At 31.6% G+C, this 18,018-nt stretch overlaps 1 protein-coding gene across 1 annotated transcript; it reads right to left on the bottom strand.

Annotated features, from left to right (window-relative positions):
- Nucleotides 1-2,841: 2,841 nt before the first annotated feature.
- Nucleotides 2,842-5,474, bottom strand: LOC128984993 (uncharacterized protein K02A2.6-like). Its single transcript, XM_054404368.1, has 2 exons — nt 4,726-5,474; nt 2,842-3,091 (listed from the first exon to the last, which is right to left on the bottom strand). The coding sequence occupies exons 1-2, from the start codon at nt 5,472-5,474 to the stop codon at nt 2,842-2,844; spliced, it is 999 nt and encodes a 332-aa protein (XP_054260343.1).
- Nucleotides 5,475-18,018: the final 12,544 nt, after the last annotated feature.

Raw genomic sequence — 18,018 nt, 5'->3', positions numbered from 1 at the left:
CGAACTATAGTACAATTTTTACTTAATACATATGACTGATATGGATACTGATACCCCATAGCTATTAATTAATTTTATAATTTTTACAACAATCCTTTCAAAACAATTTACTAAATGATTTCGTCATCTAAACACTGTACCCTAGCAAATTCAAGATTGGCGAATTATTAAAACTTACCTATACTAAGGACGGCTAAGATATGGTCTTAAAACAATAGATATACAAAAGTAAGAAAAAATAGTATAGCAAAAAGGCTGAATATACATGTATAAAACAATATTATACAGAAGAGATTCAATCAAACCTGTTACTAGCCTACCATTAATATATAAATACAACATTCCCCATGTTGTTAGTCAGGCTGTTTATTACTACTGCTGTTTTGGATTATCGGCTTTCGATTAACGGCGCATATCGAAGGCAAGGCTGTAACATGGTAATGGTTGCTAATCTATGAGTAAAATCTAACCAACTTCTAACAAGTAATCATCTAAGGTTAGTGTAGCTCACGTTTACCTTGCATGTTTCACCATATTTTATAGTAGGCTACAATAGTTTTAAAAACATAGCTTTATGATAACAAAGGTAAACGATTCATTCTAATATATACATTTCAATATATTCAATATATTTTACATTTAAAATAATTTAAATAATATTTTTTTTTTAGATAATAATTGTATCTAGTTTTACGTATATCTGTTTGCCATAGGCGTTTTAGATTTCCAAGGATATTTAACTTATACCATTGCCCAAGCTACATAGGAAACGAAGCAAAGAAAAAAAATTAACTAAGTCATTTTTTAGGGCTTCGCTGACGTCAGAAAGACATTTCTTAACATAGAACCATTTTAACACCTGTCACCTGGAGAAAGGGGATTCCTGAATCTCCTAAGATAACAAAATCGACTCTTCAAATCTGACGATAATTGAACTGTCAGTTATTTAAAGTCAATATAAATGAAAATGTTAAACTAATAATTTATGATTTATAAAAATATGCCTTTTAGCGTCTGATAAACTAAAATGTAACAAAAGGCTTTAATGTCAACAGTTTTATGTGTTAGTCTTTTTCATGGGATTAATTCACTAAACCTTACCTTAGTGTAGTTTTTACCTGGCAACAATGATAAAAATTATGAAGACCTACCATTAAAAGTCCTTGGAGCCTAGCCATGCCAACTTATAAAACAATTACTAAACTACATAACAAATTTTTGATCTCATAGTGCCCTAGATATTTCAATTTTAATCCCTTTTGGTATCCGAACAAATATTTTGAGAAGGTAAATAACCCTTAGTGACTGTTTGAAATTAACACTGCTCTTATGGCGAGCAAATCTAAAATGGCCGTCAGCTTCCAAGGACTCAGTTGGAAAACAATTTCAAACCACAAAGAAAATCTCATAGCGCCCTAAACATTACAATCACTTTGGTATTTGAAAAAGTATTTTGGTAAATTACTCTTCAGCAGCTGTTTGAAATTAATCCAAGATGGCCAACATCCACCATGTAATATGATGAGTTGAATAGCGGGTTGACACCGTGAACGCATGATAATGAAACATTTTCTCACATAAAAACCTTTTACAAATAGATAAATTATACGTCTTTCGGTGTATGAATTTTGGTAATTTATTCATATCTGCATGAACACACGCACGACATACACATAAAATTAACCTACCACGTTTTATCTAGTATTTCACTTGAACTCTCGTTAATTATATACTTAACGCGTTGCGTTGGATGTCCTTGAAGGAAAGTGATGATTTTATAAAATGTTTAATCCATGCAATTGACATATCCGTTTGTTTGATCAATTTATCAATCGTTTTTAAAACGTTGTTTCCACAAATCTAATTAAACTATGAAATTATTGGAATCGTTACGTACCAGGCTAAATAAAATATCAAATTTGTACCTTTTCCGATTAATTACTTTAAATACTTTCCTCGATTTTCAATAACTAATATTTATTAATTATATTACTACAAAATCTGCTTTATTGAATGTTCGTTGTGAAGCTTCAAACACCACTGACTTTAGACACTGATTAAATGTGCGGAATATTATTTGTTTGTTTGTGTTTGTGGTATTTTTAATTTTTGTTGGATGACTGTCCAAGTTAAAATCTGTTTTCTATCTTGTAACGTCAGAGTTGTGATAGACAATATCAATTAATTAATCGAGGTTACAGATATTACTATTCGACATTATTTTCCTATTGAGGCATCATTGTTAGAATATTCTAAATCTTTTCTAGAGTGGACCTTGACATCCATACAGGCATATTTATTTAATATTTATCCAGCCAAAACCACAAAAATAAATCATAAAAGAGAAGATAGAGTTTAGGCTACAGCGAACAAAAGTTTTAATTGATCAACTGACGTTTTAGGCCCTATTAATGTAGTGAGCTATATAAGTAGAAATCATTCAACAAACTAAGTGTTTTATTTACTTGCACGACTATTTCACACGGTATAAATCGAACAAACTTTTGTATTTTTTTTATTACTTGGTCAAGTTGTAACTATGAACGAAAAACAAAGATTTATATTCAACAGAAGCATTCAAAGAATTTACTTTCCCACATAATATCTGTTCTCGGTGGGCAATTACTCAGTTTAACGTAACAATATTGTCAACTTGTCAGTTGCAGCTTAACCCTCTGTTACATATTAAATAAAAGATGTGTAAAATAAAATAGGTGTATTCTGAATTGAATCCTAAATAACAATGATTGTAAACAAAAACAAAGTTAACTTATTAAATATAACATATGGTATTTTATTAAACATACAGTATGTTAGAAAAGACACATCAATTTTCCCCCTTTAAAGTCTTGATCGCAGCATTTGATCTACATGTCGTCTGCATGTTACTCCGTTCTCCAGTTCAACGTTGTAATGTAGATTTCCATCTCTTGATGTAACTTTTCCGAAACTCCATTTTGTGTGACCCTTGTAGTAGTTTCTCACTTGAACACGGTCTCCCACCTTAAATATGCGTGTTATACCTTTAGGTTTGTCTTTTGAGTCCTCGATTCTAGAAGGTATCATAACACTGAGGTATGTTCTTACTTGTCTGTTGAACATGAGATAGTATGCCGAGTTTCATGTTGAGTTTGGTACTTGACGGAGTTGAATTAACGCCTTGTGAATTTTACTGTCAAGTGTTCCTGGTTCATCTAATATCGACTTCAACATCTTCTTCACTGTTTGTACAAAGCGTTCAGCTTGTCCATTAGATGATGGGTGGAACGGAGCAGTAGTTTTGTGTTGAGTTCCACATGACTTAAGAAACTCTTGAAAAGTAAGAGAAGTGAAACTTCGTCCATTGTCTGAAATTAGGAGGCTTGGAAGACCAAAAGTACTAAAAAGTTTCTTCAACTCCTTAATAGTCCAATCGGTAGTTGCTGTTTTTGTGGGTATTACCTCTACCCATTTGGAGAAGGCATCAACAACAATGAAAAATTGTTGTCCATTTGTTGGGCCCATGAAATCTATATGTATTCTCTCCCATGGCTGAGTTGCTGGTTCCCAAGGATGGTTGATCTCTTTCGTTGGAGAATTTTGTTTCTCACGACAAGGCTTGCAAACAGCAATCATGTTTTCAATGTCTTTATCCATTCCTCTCCAAAAGCAGTAACTTCTTGCCAAAGCTTTGGTTTTTACTATACCAATGTGCCCGTAGTGTAGTTCATTGAGAATTCTTTTCTTGAGGGAATTTGGGATGATTACCTTCCACCCTTTGAAGAGGCATCCTTCATGTAATGTAACTTCATTATCGTGAAATCCCAATGGCTCTAATGATTGACCCTCCTCAAGAGCCTCAAGAATTTGTTTTAGATATGCGTCCTTCTTAGTTTCTTCGGCTAGTTCTTTGGGATTGATAGTTATGGTGTTCAATTGGTTTGTTTGAAAATGTCCAAACTGGTCAATACTTGTAAATTTTGAATCTTCCACAGGAAATCTTGAGAGGAAATCTGCATTCCCATGGTCACCAGTTCTCTTGAATTCAATTGTGTAGTTAAATCCTGATAAAAAATGGGAGTAGTTGAATAGTCGCGTAGCTGACATTGACGGTAGGCTCTTGTTGGGATTGAAGATTGACACTAATGGTTTATGGTCCGTGATGAGTGTGAAATGACGTCCGTAGCAATAAGAAAAAAATTTCTTCAACCCCCAGTATATACCTGTGGCTTCTTTATCGATTTGGCTGTAATGTTTTTCAGCATTGGTCAATGATCTTGAAGCAAAAGCTATAGGCTTTTCACTTCCATCTGGGAAACGATGTGATATCACTGCTCCAAGTCCCACTGGTGAAGCGTCAGTTGCAAGGATCAATGGCAGGTCTGGGTTAAAGTGACAAAGAACTGTGTCACTTGTTATTCTTTTCTTGATGTTTTGGAAACTTTCTTCACACTTACTGTCCCATATGAATGACTGCCCTTTTTTAGAAGTCTATGTAAAGGATTTAAAACAGTGGACAAATTCTTTACAAACCGGTTGTAGTAATTAACAAGCCCTAGGAAAGATCGGAGTTCCTGTATGTTTTGAGGCCTTCGTGCATTTGTAATTGCTGTGATTTTATCCTTACTTTTGTGGATTCCAGTGGCGTCAATAACATGTCCTAAGTATTCAATTTTCTTTTGAAAAAATTTGCACTTGTCACGGTTCAACTTCAAATTTTGACTCCTTAAACGCTCAAACACTTGCTTTAGTCTTTCTAGTAGTTCTTTTGATGACGTTCCTTGAATTATTATATCGTCGAAGAAGCACTGAACACCTTGAAGGTCTTGAAGGATTCCGTCCATCACCTTTTGCCAAACTCCTGGAGCAACTTTTACACCAAACATCAGTCTGTTAACTATGTATTGTCCTTTATGAGTGCTCAAAGTTTGAATTTCTGCACTCTCAGCATCCATTTCCAAGTGGAGATAAGCGTTACTTAAATCCAAAGTACAGAACAACTGTCCTCCATTCATTTGAGCAAAAATGTCTTCGATCCGAGGTATTGGATGATGTTCTTCTTTGATTTGTTTATTTACTGTAACCTTGTAATCAGCGCATATTCGTATGTTACCATTAGGCTTTACTACAGGTACAATTGGAGTACCCCAATCGGACTTGTCTGTTTTGGAAATGATTCCAGCTTCTTCCAGACGATTCAACTCGAGTTCTACTTTTTCAGTTAGTGCATATGGGACTGGACGAGCCTTCACAAAAATAGGTCTTGCCCCTTCAACAAGCTGTAAGTGTGCTTTTTTGTGAGGTATGAGTCCTACTCCTGGTTCAAATAATTCCTTGAATTCATCCAAAAGATCTTCGAGTGCAGTAGATGTAGTGTTGTTACTAACTGTTTTAAGTTCTGCCCAATCCAGTTTGACCTCTCTAATCCATTCTCTTCCGAAAATGGCATCGAAATTTTGGTTCACTATGTAGTTTCCCAACAAACACCTGATCATTGTAAGTGCATTCTACAAAGACGACACCCCGGGGTTTGATTATCTCGCTTGAGTATGTCCTTAGTTCTATGTTTGTGTGGAAAATCTTTTTATTTATGTTGAGACTTTTGAAGGTAGAGTATGGTAGAATACTTATTGCTGCTCCAGTATCTAACTCCATCCGCACAGGTTTACCTTCAATAAGTATCTCGACCATAAACTTGTCATTACCGGCACTCTGGTTGTGTATCTTAAAAACCTCTTGTTTCTCTTCCTTATAATAGTCTATAGTATTGTCAGTTTCGGTACAATGAATTTCTGTTTGTTTTGTGCCTAAACATACGCTAGCAATATGCCCTTGTTTGTTGCATTTCTTACATATTTCTCACTAAATTTACACTGATGTGCCCTGTGTCTAGGTGATCCACAACGATAGCATTTACCTTTGAGGCGTTCAAATGGAGACTTTAACTTTTTGTTCCAAGTAGGAGAAAAATGGGGTGGTTTTGTTCCTGTACCTGCTATCTTGTTGATTTTCTCATTTGAATGAATGTTTTCTTCTACTATATAGCTTTCGTTCTTTGCCAATTCCATAATGGAGGCAAGTTTCACTACATCTTGAAACGATGAAGCAGATCTTTCTTGTAATAATTTTGTTCTTATGTCTGAATTGCTAATACCTCTTATAAACTGCATGCGTAGTAATGTGTTTGCAATTGATTTCCCACAATTATTACAGTTGAAGTCACAGTCTGAAGATAACTTTTGAAGCTCAACGGAATATATTTTTACGGTTTCTTCAGATTCTTGTGTTCTTGTCATAAATTTGTGTTGTAAGGCCCAAGTACTAGGTTTAGGGTCAACATAATCAGCCAAAAGACTTACTAATTCAGCATATGTTTTATCCAAAGGACTTTCAGGAGCGCACAAATCATACAGTTTCTGATGTAAATGTGGCGTTAAGGCATGTAGCATTGTGTACACTTGATCCTTTGGTTCCAATTCTTGGCTATGTAGATATAGAAATATCTCAAATCGACGAATGAAGTTCTTGAATGATTCATTTTCCTGATATGGTGTGAAAATCATTGAGGAAGTAGTGGATCGACGTTGTGGAGTAGACAAATTTGATGTACTAGGCACAATATTTTGAGTGTTCACTTGTAGTTCTGCAAGCTGTCCCATACGTTTTTGTAACTCATCCATTACCTTGTAATATTTGTCCTCCATTTCTACTCTGTAATCTATTTCTTTCTCAATTTCAGCTTCTTCAGTTTTCTCTTCTATTAATTGTTGTACAGAATTAAATCTTTCCCAATAATCTTCAATTGTTGTTATCCTGGTTTTGATTACTTCTTTTGACATGTTTTGTAGGTTTGCTAGCCATCTTTCAGCCTTAGACAACTGACCCTTCACTACTACTCTAATCTTCTTTAAATCAGTCAAACTTTCAGTGTAACTTAGGTCACTCATATTAAAAAATAAATTGTAATAAATAGAATGTAAAAAAAATTAAAAACTGGTTTTCCTCGTCGCCAAACTGTTACATATTAAATAAAAGATGTGTAAAATAAAATAGGTGTATTCTGAATTGAATCCTAAATAACAATGATTGTAAACAAAAACAAAGTTAACTTATTAAATATAACATATGGTATTTTGTTAAACATACAGTATGTTAGAAAAGACACATCACCCTCCATTAGTCAACTACAGTCATTTGTTGACTTCTGTACAAACGCTATTTGTTGTGTGCAAAAACTACTTATTTATTCTTTTTTTATGAGCATACTATATGGAATTGCTTTAAAAATGCTTTGAAATATACGAGGCTAGTTTATAATTTAGCGATATTCAATTAAAATGTCAAAAATATACTCTTAATTGTTTATCTCTGTAATCAAGTAAAAAGTTCAAAAACTAAAATATTCCACATTGAAAAATCATTCCTTTCAATAAATTTGTCCTATTATGTTTGGATGCGTTTTAAAATAAATATGTTATTAAGTGTTGGAAATATAGTCTGAAATAACGACTCGTCTTCTGATCAAAAATTAAGTTAATTTAATTGTAAAACAAATAGAATGAAAAAATAGATTTCTGTATACATCTTACTTCATCAAAATATAACAAACAACTAAACTCTGTTGCCAAGGAAACATCATATGTTCTTTTCTAACATAACTATTATGGACATTATAGTATGAATAAATTATATCTTTAACATTAAGTGTACAATATATACAGATATCTCGAATTAGTTTGATATAAATTCGTTTTTTTCCTCAAAAAAACAAAATAAATTGTATAATTTCGACATCATAAGATGTGGGATTGCCCCTGAACTGGTTATAGTAACTAATATAATGGTTTTAAATACCTTCAGTCACCAGTTCAAATTAGTCGGCTATTGCGACCTAGGTTTCGGCACGAAGTTGTACCATCATCAGGCGGGCCAGTTTTGAGTCTTCAGTCCAATGGACGTCGTTGGGTTAAAACAAATAACAGTTTACAACATACAGCACAAACACGCACACGAACACATATAACGAATAATACCGGTATTTACAGAAGGACGACATTATTGTAGGTTCACCGGCCGCGACGGGTGACATCCAAGCCACAACTCCAAAAAAAAAAAAACTATTAAAAAGTTATTTTGCTGATTGGACATATTACATCCGTACCGAAAACCAGTCGATTCGGAATCGGCAAACGGCATTGCCAAACGGCACGTGTAGGCTACTTACTTGCCGCATGGCATTGCCAATCTGTTCCATTCGGCATACTGTAGTGGGAATGCGGCTTTAGTGTTGTGTACCTGTGCGTGCCTCGCCCAGTTGGCACCTGTTGCCTTCTGTATTAAAACAATTAATTATTATGTTAAATCTTGAACTACTACAAACTCACTTTACAGAATGGGAAAAATAAATGCCAATCAACACTGTAAAAATAGTTAAACCATTAGTCAAAACAATTACCCTATCACATAATTTTACTAAAATACGTTTATTGGTAAAAAAAAAGAATAAAATGAGATAAAAGAGCCTTAGGAATTTAGTCAAAAAATGTAAGAGCTTTTTTCAATCTTCTTTTTACATCTTATTATTCTAGTTCTATGCTAAAACAAACCAAATTTACATAATCATTACGTCGGTCATCATTAATCCTGTAAAATTCAGTCAGTTATATGTTTAGTAGTTAGCTTTTTTATAAAAATCTTAAATGAACAATTGATTAGTTGTGAAGCAAAAACAAATATGTTAAAAAAGTTAATTTTGTAAACATATTTGCCACCTGATCAATGATCATGAAGATCTGCGAATGATCATTGAAGTCATTAGGGCAGAAACGCCGCCAAATTGCTCCCTCGCTTTCATCACCACCAATAATTGATTTCCGAGGTTTTGTGAGGGTCTATTTCTCGGATATCTTCAGTTTCACAGTTTAAAAAATACAAAATTAAGAATTATACTGTAATTGCTAAAAAGCATTACTAAGGTAGCATTTAACAAGATTTCATACTCAGAATGACTTAAATGTTTGTGTGCTACATATTTCTCTTGACAAATACTTAATACATTTTCTCATAGTCAGGATTAAGTTTTGTATAGTTTAAATAGCTAAAAATAAAATAACAGCTCACATTGATAAAACATTGGCAGGATTTTACTTAGACGTGCAATGTAGCTCTATTTCAAACAACGGAAAACAACACGGCTAGTAAATATCAACTTTACTGGTTTATCACATTGGATGGTTTATTATTCTGTATTCGATGTTGGTTTTCTTTACGGATAAAACGGAAATAACATAAACACAATACTGAAACAGCACCACATGTGTGAATGTTGGTTTTATTTGGATATTCGGTTAAAATATTATCGTCCTCACTCTGGTTTTTATAAATTTAGTAGCTGTTTCCCCACCCTTGTCCTTTGTAAACTTTTCAACGGTGAAATAAATGTGTACCTATTGAGTAAAGCTTTGTAAATCGTGGTTCATTTTCGGATGACAGAACTAAACTACAAGTTTAATAGTATGAATATTTTTTTAACAACAGTTTTTTTTTACATGTAGAGTCTATATTTGACAATACCAATAGGGTGGTTGAGTCTGTATTTAACAACAGCTCAGATTCTTCAAGTTTTTATTACTTTATATTTACAAGACGCATCTTGTAGATTTATCCGTGGCATATTTTTGATTTCTAATAAATAAATAAAATCCAAGCACACAAGTCTCTAGAAATTAATTGTTTTATAAAACAGTTTAGCCTAGAATATTTCAATAAAAAACATGTTTAAACATTGGTATGAAATAGTACAAATCACCACTAGAACCTAAAACGACTCATTTTAACACAAGCTTAAGTTTTTGAAATTGAACAAGGAATCGGCAAACTGGAAATGCATATTACATGGATTTAATATAAAAGAAAAAAATCTATATTTACTATCTTAGGATATCTTTTATCAAACCAAGAAGCCTCTCAAAGACCATTGGATGCCACTGTATATTGGAACTGCAGAATCGAGGGCAATATATTCAAGCAAACACTGAATAGGCGGTTTTATCTTTCATTCATGTGTTTGGTCGGTTCATTAATCTTTCATTGTTTGTGGCTACCTCCAAACGTTGGGTCAGGATTGTGAATTTATTACAACATTCAGTCATATTGTAAAGAAAAAATATACAAACGAATTTTGAATATCTTTTAACTATGATTAAGCCTTTCATGTAAAGATAGCGATTTTCCGTGACCCAAAATGGTAGCTATATAAGTATAGTTTTATTATTTAATTATTTAAAATAATTCAGTTAGAGACCAGGTGATGCTACGTGTGTTGCATGTTCATCACTTGAAATGCATTGTTGAGTAGATTTGCAAACACGTATTAATCTACATCCAAACGAAATTCACAAGATAATACAGAGTTTTAATATTTTTGTACCGGACCTAAATAGTTTCAATAAAAAATATAAATAAATTGGATTAAATACGAGTCGTTTCATGTCACATTGTGCAATATGTATTAAGACTAGCATAGTTAAATTGTTAAATTATGTTTCCAAACACTTCTTGAAGATCACAGAGGGGTTAGAAGAAAAATCAAATCCACTAAATGTACTCTGTAAAATTAAACAATCAACTTAAAGTTAAAGAGCCTATCTAGTTGTGGTAAGAAATTTGCAGTTTAGTAAGGAAATGGTTTAAAAGCCAAATAAGATATATATTTATGAATTTACCAAGCTACTGTTACTGTTAGTAGTTTATGGTATTCATACAAATAAAAACTGGGAGAAAATTAAAAGATATAAAGTAACAACATGATGTTGAAACTGACCTACATTGTTGGGGAGGCTGACGTTCCAATATGCTCAGAGAAAAGCAACATTATGTAAACATTTTTAAATTAAAAAAACAATATAAAATAAGTTACGTACCTTTACGTCGTCAATCCTAGGTTAGTCTTTTTAGCAGCGACTAGTTTCGAAACTGACGTTTCATTTTCAAGCCTTGTCAAACATAAAATTACTTGAACATAATGTCGTCGTCAAAGTACACAAATATAACATTTAACACGCACAAATACAATAAGATACAGAAAGACGCGCGGCCGGCCATTACACGCATGACGGACGCGACTCAACTACCGACTGCCATTGGTCTGGTGACATTGACCTTGGAGGGGGTGAAACAGCTGATTATGAGCGCCTTTGTTGTCAATGTCCTCGATCCTATCAAATATTGTGTTACGACCAAAATTTAGCTTTTCATTCAGGATGTCGTGGGGAAACCTTTTTGTTGCTTTGTAGATTTCATAGCTTTCAAGGACATTCATTAAGGAGCCTTTGGTGCATTCATGTAAAATACCCAGGTTATCACTACAGCTGCTTACGTTGTGGTTGTCATTCATCAGGTGTTCAGCGAACTTAGAATGTTGTGTTCGCAGTTTAGGCTTGGGTAGATGTTCATTAAACCTTTTTTTGAAAGAACGACCTGTTTGTCCGATATACATTTTTGGACAGTCGCTGCAGGTTAATTTGTACACTCCAGTGTCCTCTAGGCTATTGGAAACTGTAGATTTCGAAGTACGTGGATTTAGGCGGCTTTCTAGTTTATTTGAAGTTTTGCAGGCTGAAGATTTGAAGTTTTTGAAGTTTTGAAGTTAATGGCCGGCCGCGCGTCTTTCTGTATCTTAATGTATTTGTGCGTGTTAAATGTTATATTTGTGTACTTTGACGACGACATTATGTTCAAGTAATTTTATGTTTGACAAGGCTTGAAAATGAAACGTCAGTTTCGAAACTAGTCGCTGCTAAAAAGACTAACCTAGGATTGACGACGTAAAGGTACGTAACCTATTTTATATTGTCTTAAATCAATCCTGGAGGCAATGCTGAATAAATTAAAAAAAACAGTTCTATGAGCATTGACATATTGAGATAGTTTTTTTAACTGCTTGGTTAAACATTATTATAGTCAATATAGTAATAAATACGTAAGATGTTTCATTATAATCAAAATATTTCAAAGCTTTATTCACTAAATCATGCACAAAAGAAATTTATTCCAAATGAAATAACTTGTTCATGATTGACCCAATTTATTCTATACTAAAGGTTTCATAAAACCTTTCTAAGAAAGAGCCAATTGATTAAATTTAGAGAACTTTTGAAATTCAAATATTTTTCTAATATTCAATAAAACATCGGTATGCTTTTTAAAATCCTAATATCGTCTAATAAATTATCTACCAAAACTGAAAATAATTACAAACGTAAGAATTTTGAAAATAATTGTCCTATGTGATTCGTAGGGTGTAATCTTTGTGTAAAGTATACTCATGTTTTGCTTTGAAGTTTTTGGTCATTATAAATTAAGATTTGTAACAAAGGACAGTCTAGACACCAATTTGTATGGCCCTTGAAGTAAAATATGTGGTGTACAGCTCCTATGGCATGTCACAAGGCCTACAATGATGCGTTATACAAGAAACATGAAATTGAGTTTAAATATTTCCCTTTAATTCCACTACAAAGTTTAACGTAGAACATTTGGGAACTTTTGTAGACTAATGACAATTCATGTTCGATCTAGTTTTAGCATTTGTTGTCTAGTGTTTCTTCAAAGATTTAGACAAAATTAGGATAAATATAATGCAATTTATTTTATTATCTAAGTATGACCTCGTTTTTCTGAACAATTGTAGGTGATCAACTAGAGAGTTTTCAAACATCTACAAACGAAATTATATCAAGTTAAACTAAGTTTTATTTTTATTAATTTGAGTTTACATTTGTCATTATTACATACTCGTAAATTTAATGTTAGTTGCTACAGCGATTTCACAAATTTTAACTACACCAAATAGGGTCACAAATGTTATTAATAACCATATCTGTGCTAAACCTATAGCTCCTACTTAAAGACCTACACAATGTATAATAAGACGATGAAATATTGCGGTAATTTCCTATAACCTCAGCTACTGAATTATAACAATCCTTATTGAAGATAGTCCTTAAAGTCTGGCATTTGCCATTATGGAACTACTCATATAAACTTGCTTTTCATTGGGAATGTATTCAGGGAATCTTTCCTTGGCCATAGACTTTCCTGGAAGATGTGACTCGACAAAAATAATTTATAGAATTTGGCTTAGTTCTTTTAATGTAGACTAACGAGGTCTTTCACTAAATTATAATTTTATTTATAAACAAGTATTTTTTTGGAAATTTTGTCTTTTGAAACATAGCAAAAGATTAGAAAGAAATATTTAAAATAATTTGCATCTGTATCTCAAATACTGGTTATCTTCTTAATTCCCAGTTAGTAAACAAAGAATTTGGTTCGGATATTTTTTAAGTTGTTCTCTTTTCAATTCAAGCATCAATAGGTGGTCTTTAAACTACCATAGAGGAAATCACTTTACAATTACAATAATAGTTTTTAAAATAATAATTATTAATTTTAGGTCACAGACACACTTAGAGTGAACAACAGGTTGATCTGATGCTCGCATGTTGCATGTAACGGAAATTATGCCAAGGTTTTTAGAACAAGGGTGATGTGCCTTAGTTCGGCATTTAACAGTTTGACATCATTGAATTTTGTGCAATTTATATTGATATTTATTTTAACTTTATTAACTAATACACAAACAACTTTGATTTATCCATCTATTTTAATTCTTCTCTACATTTTTATATTATGTTTAAAATTAAATTAAAAAAAAACATAACAAAGATTTTTTTATTTGTATTGTGAGTTGTATTTTTAGCTTATAAGTTAAATTAAACAACAATTAAACAGACATTTAAAATTTTACTTACAACATATATTAATATTAAAAGTGTAAAACTTTAAATTTTCTTTTTTTATAGAGGTTAAATCTATAACTAAATCAAGCTTAAATGTACTATTCTAGTTCTGAATCTTTTCATGTTAAAATGAGTTCGACTACGAAGTAGTTTTGAAATATTGCAAGATTTAAGTGCCAAGAACTTTACACTTTTTTGCAGAAAACAACTTATAACAATCAACTAAACAGTGTACCCTAGAGTCATTCCAATCAGAATCCTTTCTTTTTTCTTTAGTATAAAGCAAGTAAGTATTGGCGCGTTCTTTATTTAACAAAATACAATTTGGAGAAAATAAGAATGTATTATGTTTATAAAATACATGCAAACAGCATATGAATAACATGTGTGGTGTAAATAATTGACAGGTAACTGCCATACTAATGGATTGAAATTTGTCCTTGGTATATGAAAGTTTAATAATAATTTATAAGATGATACAAAACTAGATTTACTGTAAGACTTCCCTCATGAATAATAAAAGCGTTTTAGTAAATGAGATATTGTTTTCCCTTGCTCGTCCCTCTCTTCTAAACTATTTAAGAGGTTTACTTCAAATACGACTATGGTGTATTTTCTAAAATATGAAATTAAAGGTGACGATACAAGAAATTGTAAAAAAGAAAATTATTTTCATAAAACTTTAAAAACATGCAACTATAATAGAAATGATAATTCACTTTAAAAACATCATATAAGTTTTATTATATTAGTAACTTGCCGTGAATCTAAGCTATGTTCAGTAGAAATTAGTTGTGCTAATAAAGAACAACTATATGTAAAATGACCTACATTTATATTTATTATTATTATTATTATTATTGTTAAATTATAAAGAAAAAATCATGGTATATTTAAAATATTATTAAATTATTTATACGAGTATTAACAAAAAAGTAAGGGTTATATTTGGGTAATCCTGCACAATTTTTACTTTGCATACCAATGTGCACAAAAGGTTGTGTTTATCTGTAATTTAAATAATTTACAAGTCACAACGCTATTTTATAACGGTTATATTGCATAGTATCAGTAAAAACGACATAGCAAAATATGTGTGCTGTGATAAGAAAACAAAACGACAATTGGATAACTAATAAAATATTTAACCTTTTATGCATTGACAAAATATACAGGATGGCGGAAAGATAACTTGCACCCCCCCCCCCTCACCTATTCAACCATTTGAGATATTTGAAATTGGTTTGTGGCAACCTTTCTAGATATAAGGAGCTACAATAATGATGGTTAATTTTGAAAATTTTCGACTTAAAGGTAGGTGGGGGTAGCTCAAAATTTTCAAATGGGAAGTATAGTCGACTTTGACATAATTTAATAGGTATTGACGAAACTAAACAATTTACATACAGAAAATAAAAATCGGACCACTTTTAACAAAAAGGCAGCTAATAATGTTCAAGGCGTTGGCTATTAAAAGTAATTTTCACCTGCGATTATGTTATTAGAGGTATTCAATTAAGTATTTAGTTGAAACGTTAAGGAGGGCGGGTTGCTTGCTACTTGTTAGCCACCCTGTATTTTGCTGTACAAAAGCTGGCATGGCTTCTAAAAAAGTAGTTAAAATAATAATTAGTCGTTTAAGTTTCCTTTGTGAAATCCCACTGCGAATAAATCGGAAACACGATCAAAACGGATTTAGAGTAGAGCTTAAGAGATTATAGATTCTGAGAACCTTTGACTTTGTATGTGAGTGCTCGAGAGGAAGTTGGCTGTTTATTTGTAGTAGTGCATTCGTTAAAATGTGTTTCAGCACTTCTAGTAATAGAATTGTCAAGAGTTGTATTTTTTGTCTATGATTTTCATGTAATAGATAACGCAATTTTTAGTGCTTTCAGTTAAAAGTTTTTAGATGTTTCCTCTGTATTGTTTTCTTTTATACACAAATGTGACAAAAAACTTACACTGTTACACTGAAAAACAATAAATTTTACCTGTTGAAAATGTAAGACATACAAATGCATATAACTATATGCTATATGTGCTATATAACTATATATATGCTATATGTGTATTTATAGCATATAAATGCACATTTATATGCTGAATATCAACTTATTCAAAATATTAATCTGTTACCATTGTAAAAGTATTCCAAAAATATTGATATCATTGATTATTTTATATTAAAAGCTTGATTTGTATTACTTCTTATAATGCAATAAAATATCAAATGTAAGGTAAAATAGTTTTTCAAAATTGTTCTCTACCCCAATAAATGTGTAAATGTTATTCAGTTAAAAGGCTACTTTTTTCATTAGTATGAGTTATTTTAAGTTAAATTTAATATTATACGTTTGTAATGAGACAAATTTCGAAAAAAATATGCAATATATTTACTACAGTAGTTTTTCAAATGTGTAAGCGATTTTCAGTATAAGATAAACAAACTTAGTTCAAATGCTCATAATGTTATTTTGATAGAAAGATAAGAAGAAAGGATAAGGTAAGAGTAATGTTATCTGAAAAAACCCTAAAAACATAAAAACGTCATTCAAAGTACATAGTTAAAAGTTAAATAATCGAACTATTAATCTTAAGGGGAATAGCCATATATTTACAGATCATTTATATTTTCATGTTTGTGTTTTTTTATGTTTGAATTATTCTTTGCTATTAGGTCTATTGTATACTGAATTGCATAACTACACTGCATTTCAAAAGAGCCCTTCTCAAGAGGATGCAATTACATACACAACACATTACATCTAAACATCAATACATAACATATATGTATACACATAGATATTCAAAATAGTATATCGGTTTGAGAAAAGTAATATTAAACTGCATGAGTTTTTTTTTTTTTATTTGCTGAAATATGTCCTTTGTTCAACCATATGAGCAAGAAACTCCAATTAAATCCATCCGAGTTGAATTAGCGGCGAACAATTTGATAACATAAATCAGATTTAGGTTGACAAGTTTAACTACCAAACTTACTGAGAACTTGCGCGCGAAGCTGTAGATATTGTGTAATAGGTGTGTGATTACTGAGTTTCTTGTAATCAGAAGAGTTTATTTCACTTTAATGTTGATATTTATTGTTTGATCTGTAATTTGTATATTTGTATAGTAATTTATTTAAAATGGAAAGAGAAACCGAATTTCTAGATATTATGAGTAACATAAAGGCAGGATTAGACTTATGTCATGGTTATATCGATACGTCATTGCACTTAATTAAAAAAATGTATTTCAATCTTAATTTGGGCTTAACATAATATTTACAAATTGATTGGCGGGAAACGAAAACCCATTTTTTGTTGTTTTTATAACTAAATGATATTATAACTATAAAAACATTCCTTCCTCTTTAGAATACATGAAATTCACCAGGGATAATTGGATTAATTGATATTAAAATAGTGTATAAAAAAATATACCACTTAACATAACAAGGTATGTAAAGTTAGGGTCTATATTCTTGAAAAGTGTATAGGGCATCTCGAAATGAAAATATATATAATATATTTATATTAAATACTCATAAAATCTGAAAAAGACTTTTTCTGAAGTTTTGCTTCCAAACGTTAACAAACTTTTCCAAGCAGGTAGATAAGGCTTAAGTCTCAGGTGCAATCTCAGAGAAGCTCACAACTTGCGTTCTCTCTTTACCTGGCTGAAGACCACTAAGATGGGCTTAGATGTTTTGTTTCATCATATTTTCATAAGAAGGGTTTTGTCCCTGTTTCATCATGTATCATGAACTTATATCATAAATTACAATTTCCTTCTTAGTGTTATAAGTACTACGAATATCTCATTTAACTTTAGCGTAAATAAAAATAATAAAAATACTAAAGAGTTGTTAATGGTTATATTAATTGGCACTACATGTTTATCATATTCACGAATTGCTTCCAATGGGGCACAATACATTCAGGTTTAGAATAATGTTGTGTTTAAAAATAAAGTGTTCCCATAAAGTGAGCTGTATTATAAAAACTATCGGTTATAAAATATTTAATTCCACAAAAAAATGCAGTTCAATAAAATATATTAAAATAAATAGTTATTTGTGTAACTAGTGAGCAAAGTGGCACTTTGCTGCACACGAGAGCAATGTTTACGCACTAGCCGCAGGCGAGTATTATATGGTTAGTAACCATACTGATATCTGCCGTAGACATTGGGTGCAACCATACATCATTGGTGCTATTAGAGACAAATAACATAG

This window comes from Macrosteles quadrilineatus, unplaced genomic scaffold (assembly GCF_028750875.1).
Source record: "Macrosteles quadrilineatus isolate MER2022 unplaced genomic scaffold, UCM_ALF_1.0 Scaffold_2__2_contigs__length_208266976, whole genome shotgun sequence".
Lineage (NCBI taxonomy): Eukaryota > Metazoa > Arthropoda > Insecta > Hemiptera > Cicadellidae > Macrosteles > Macrosteles quadrilineatus.
The sequence above is the reverse complement of the archived record's forward strand: the minus strand, read 5'-3'. Positions and strand labels throughout refer to the sequence as shown.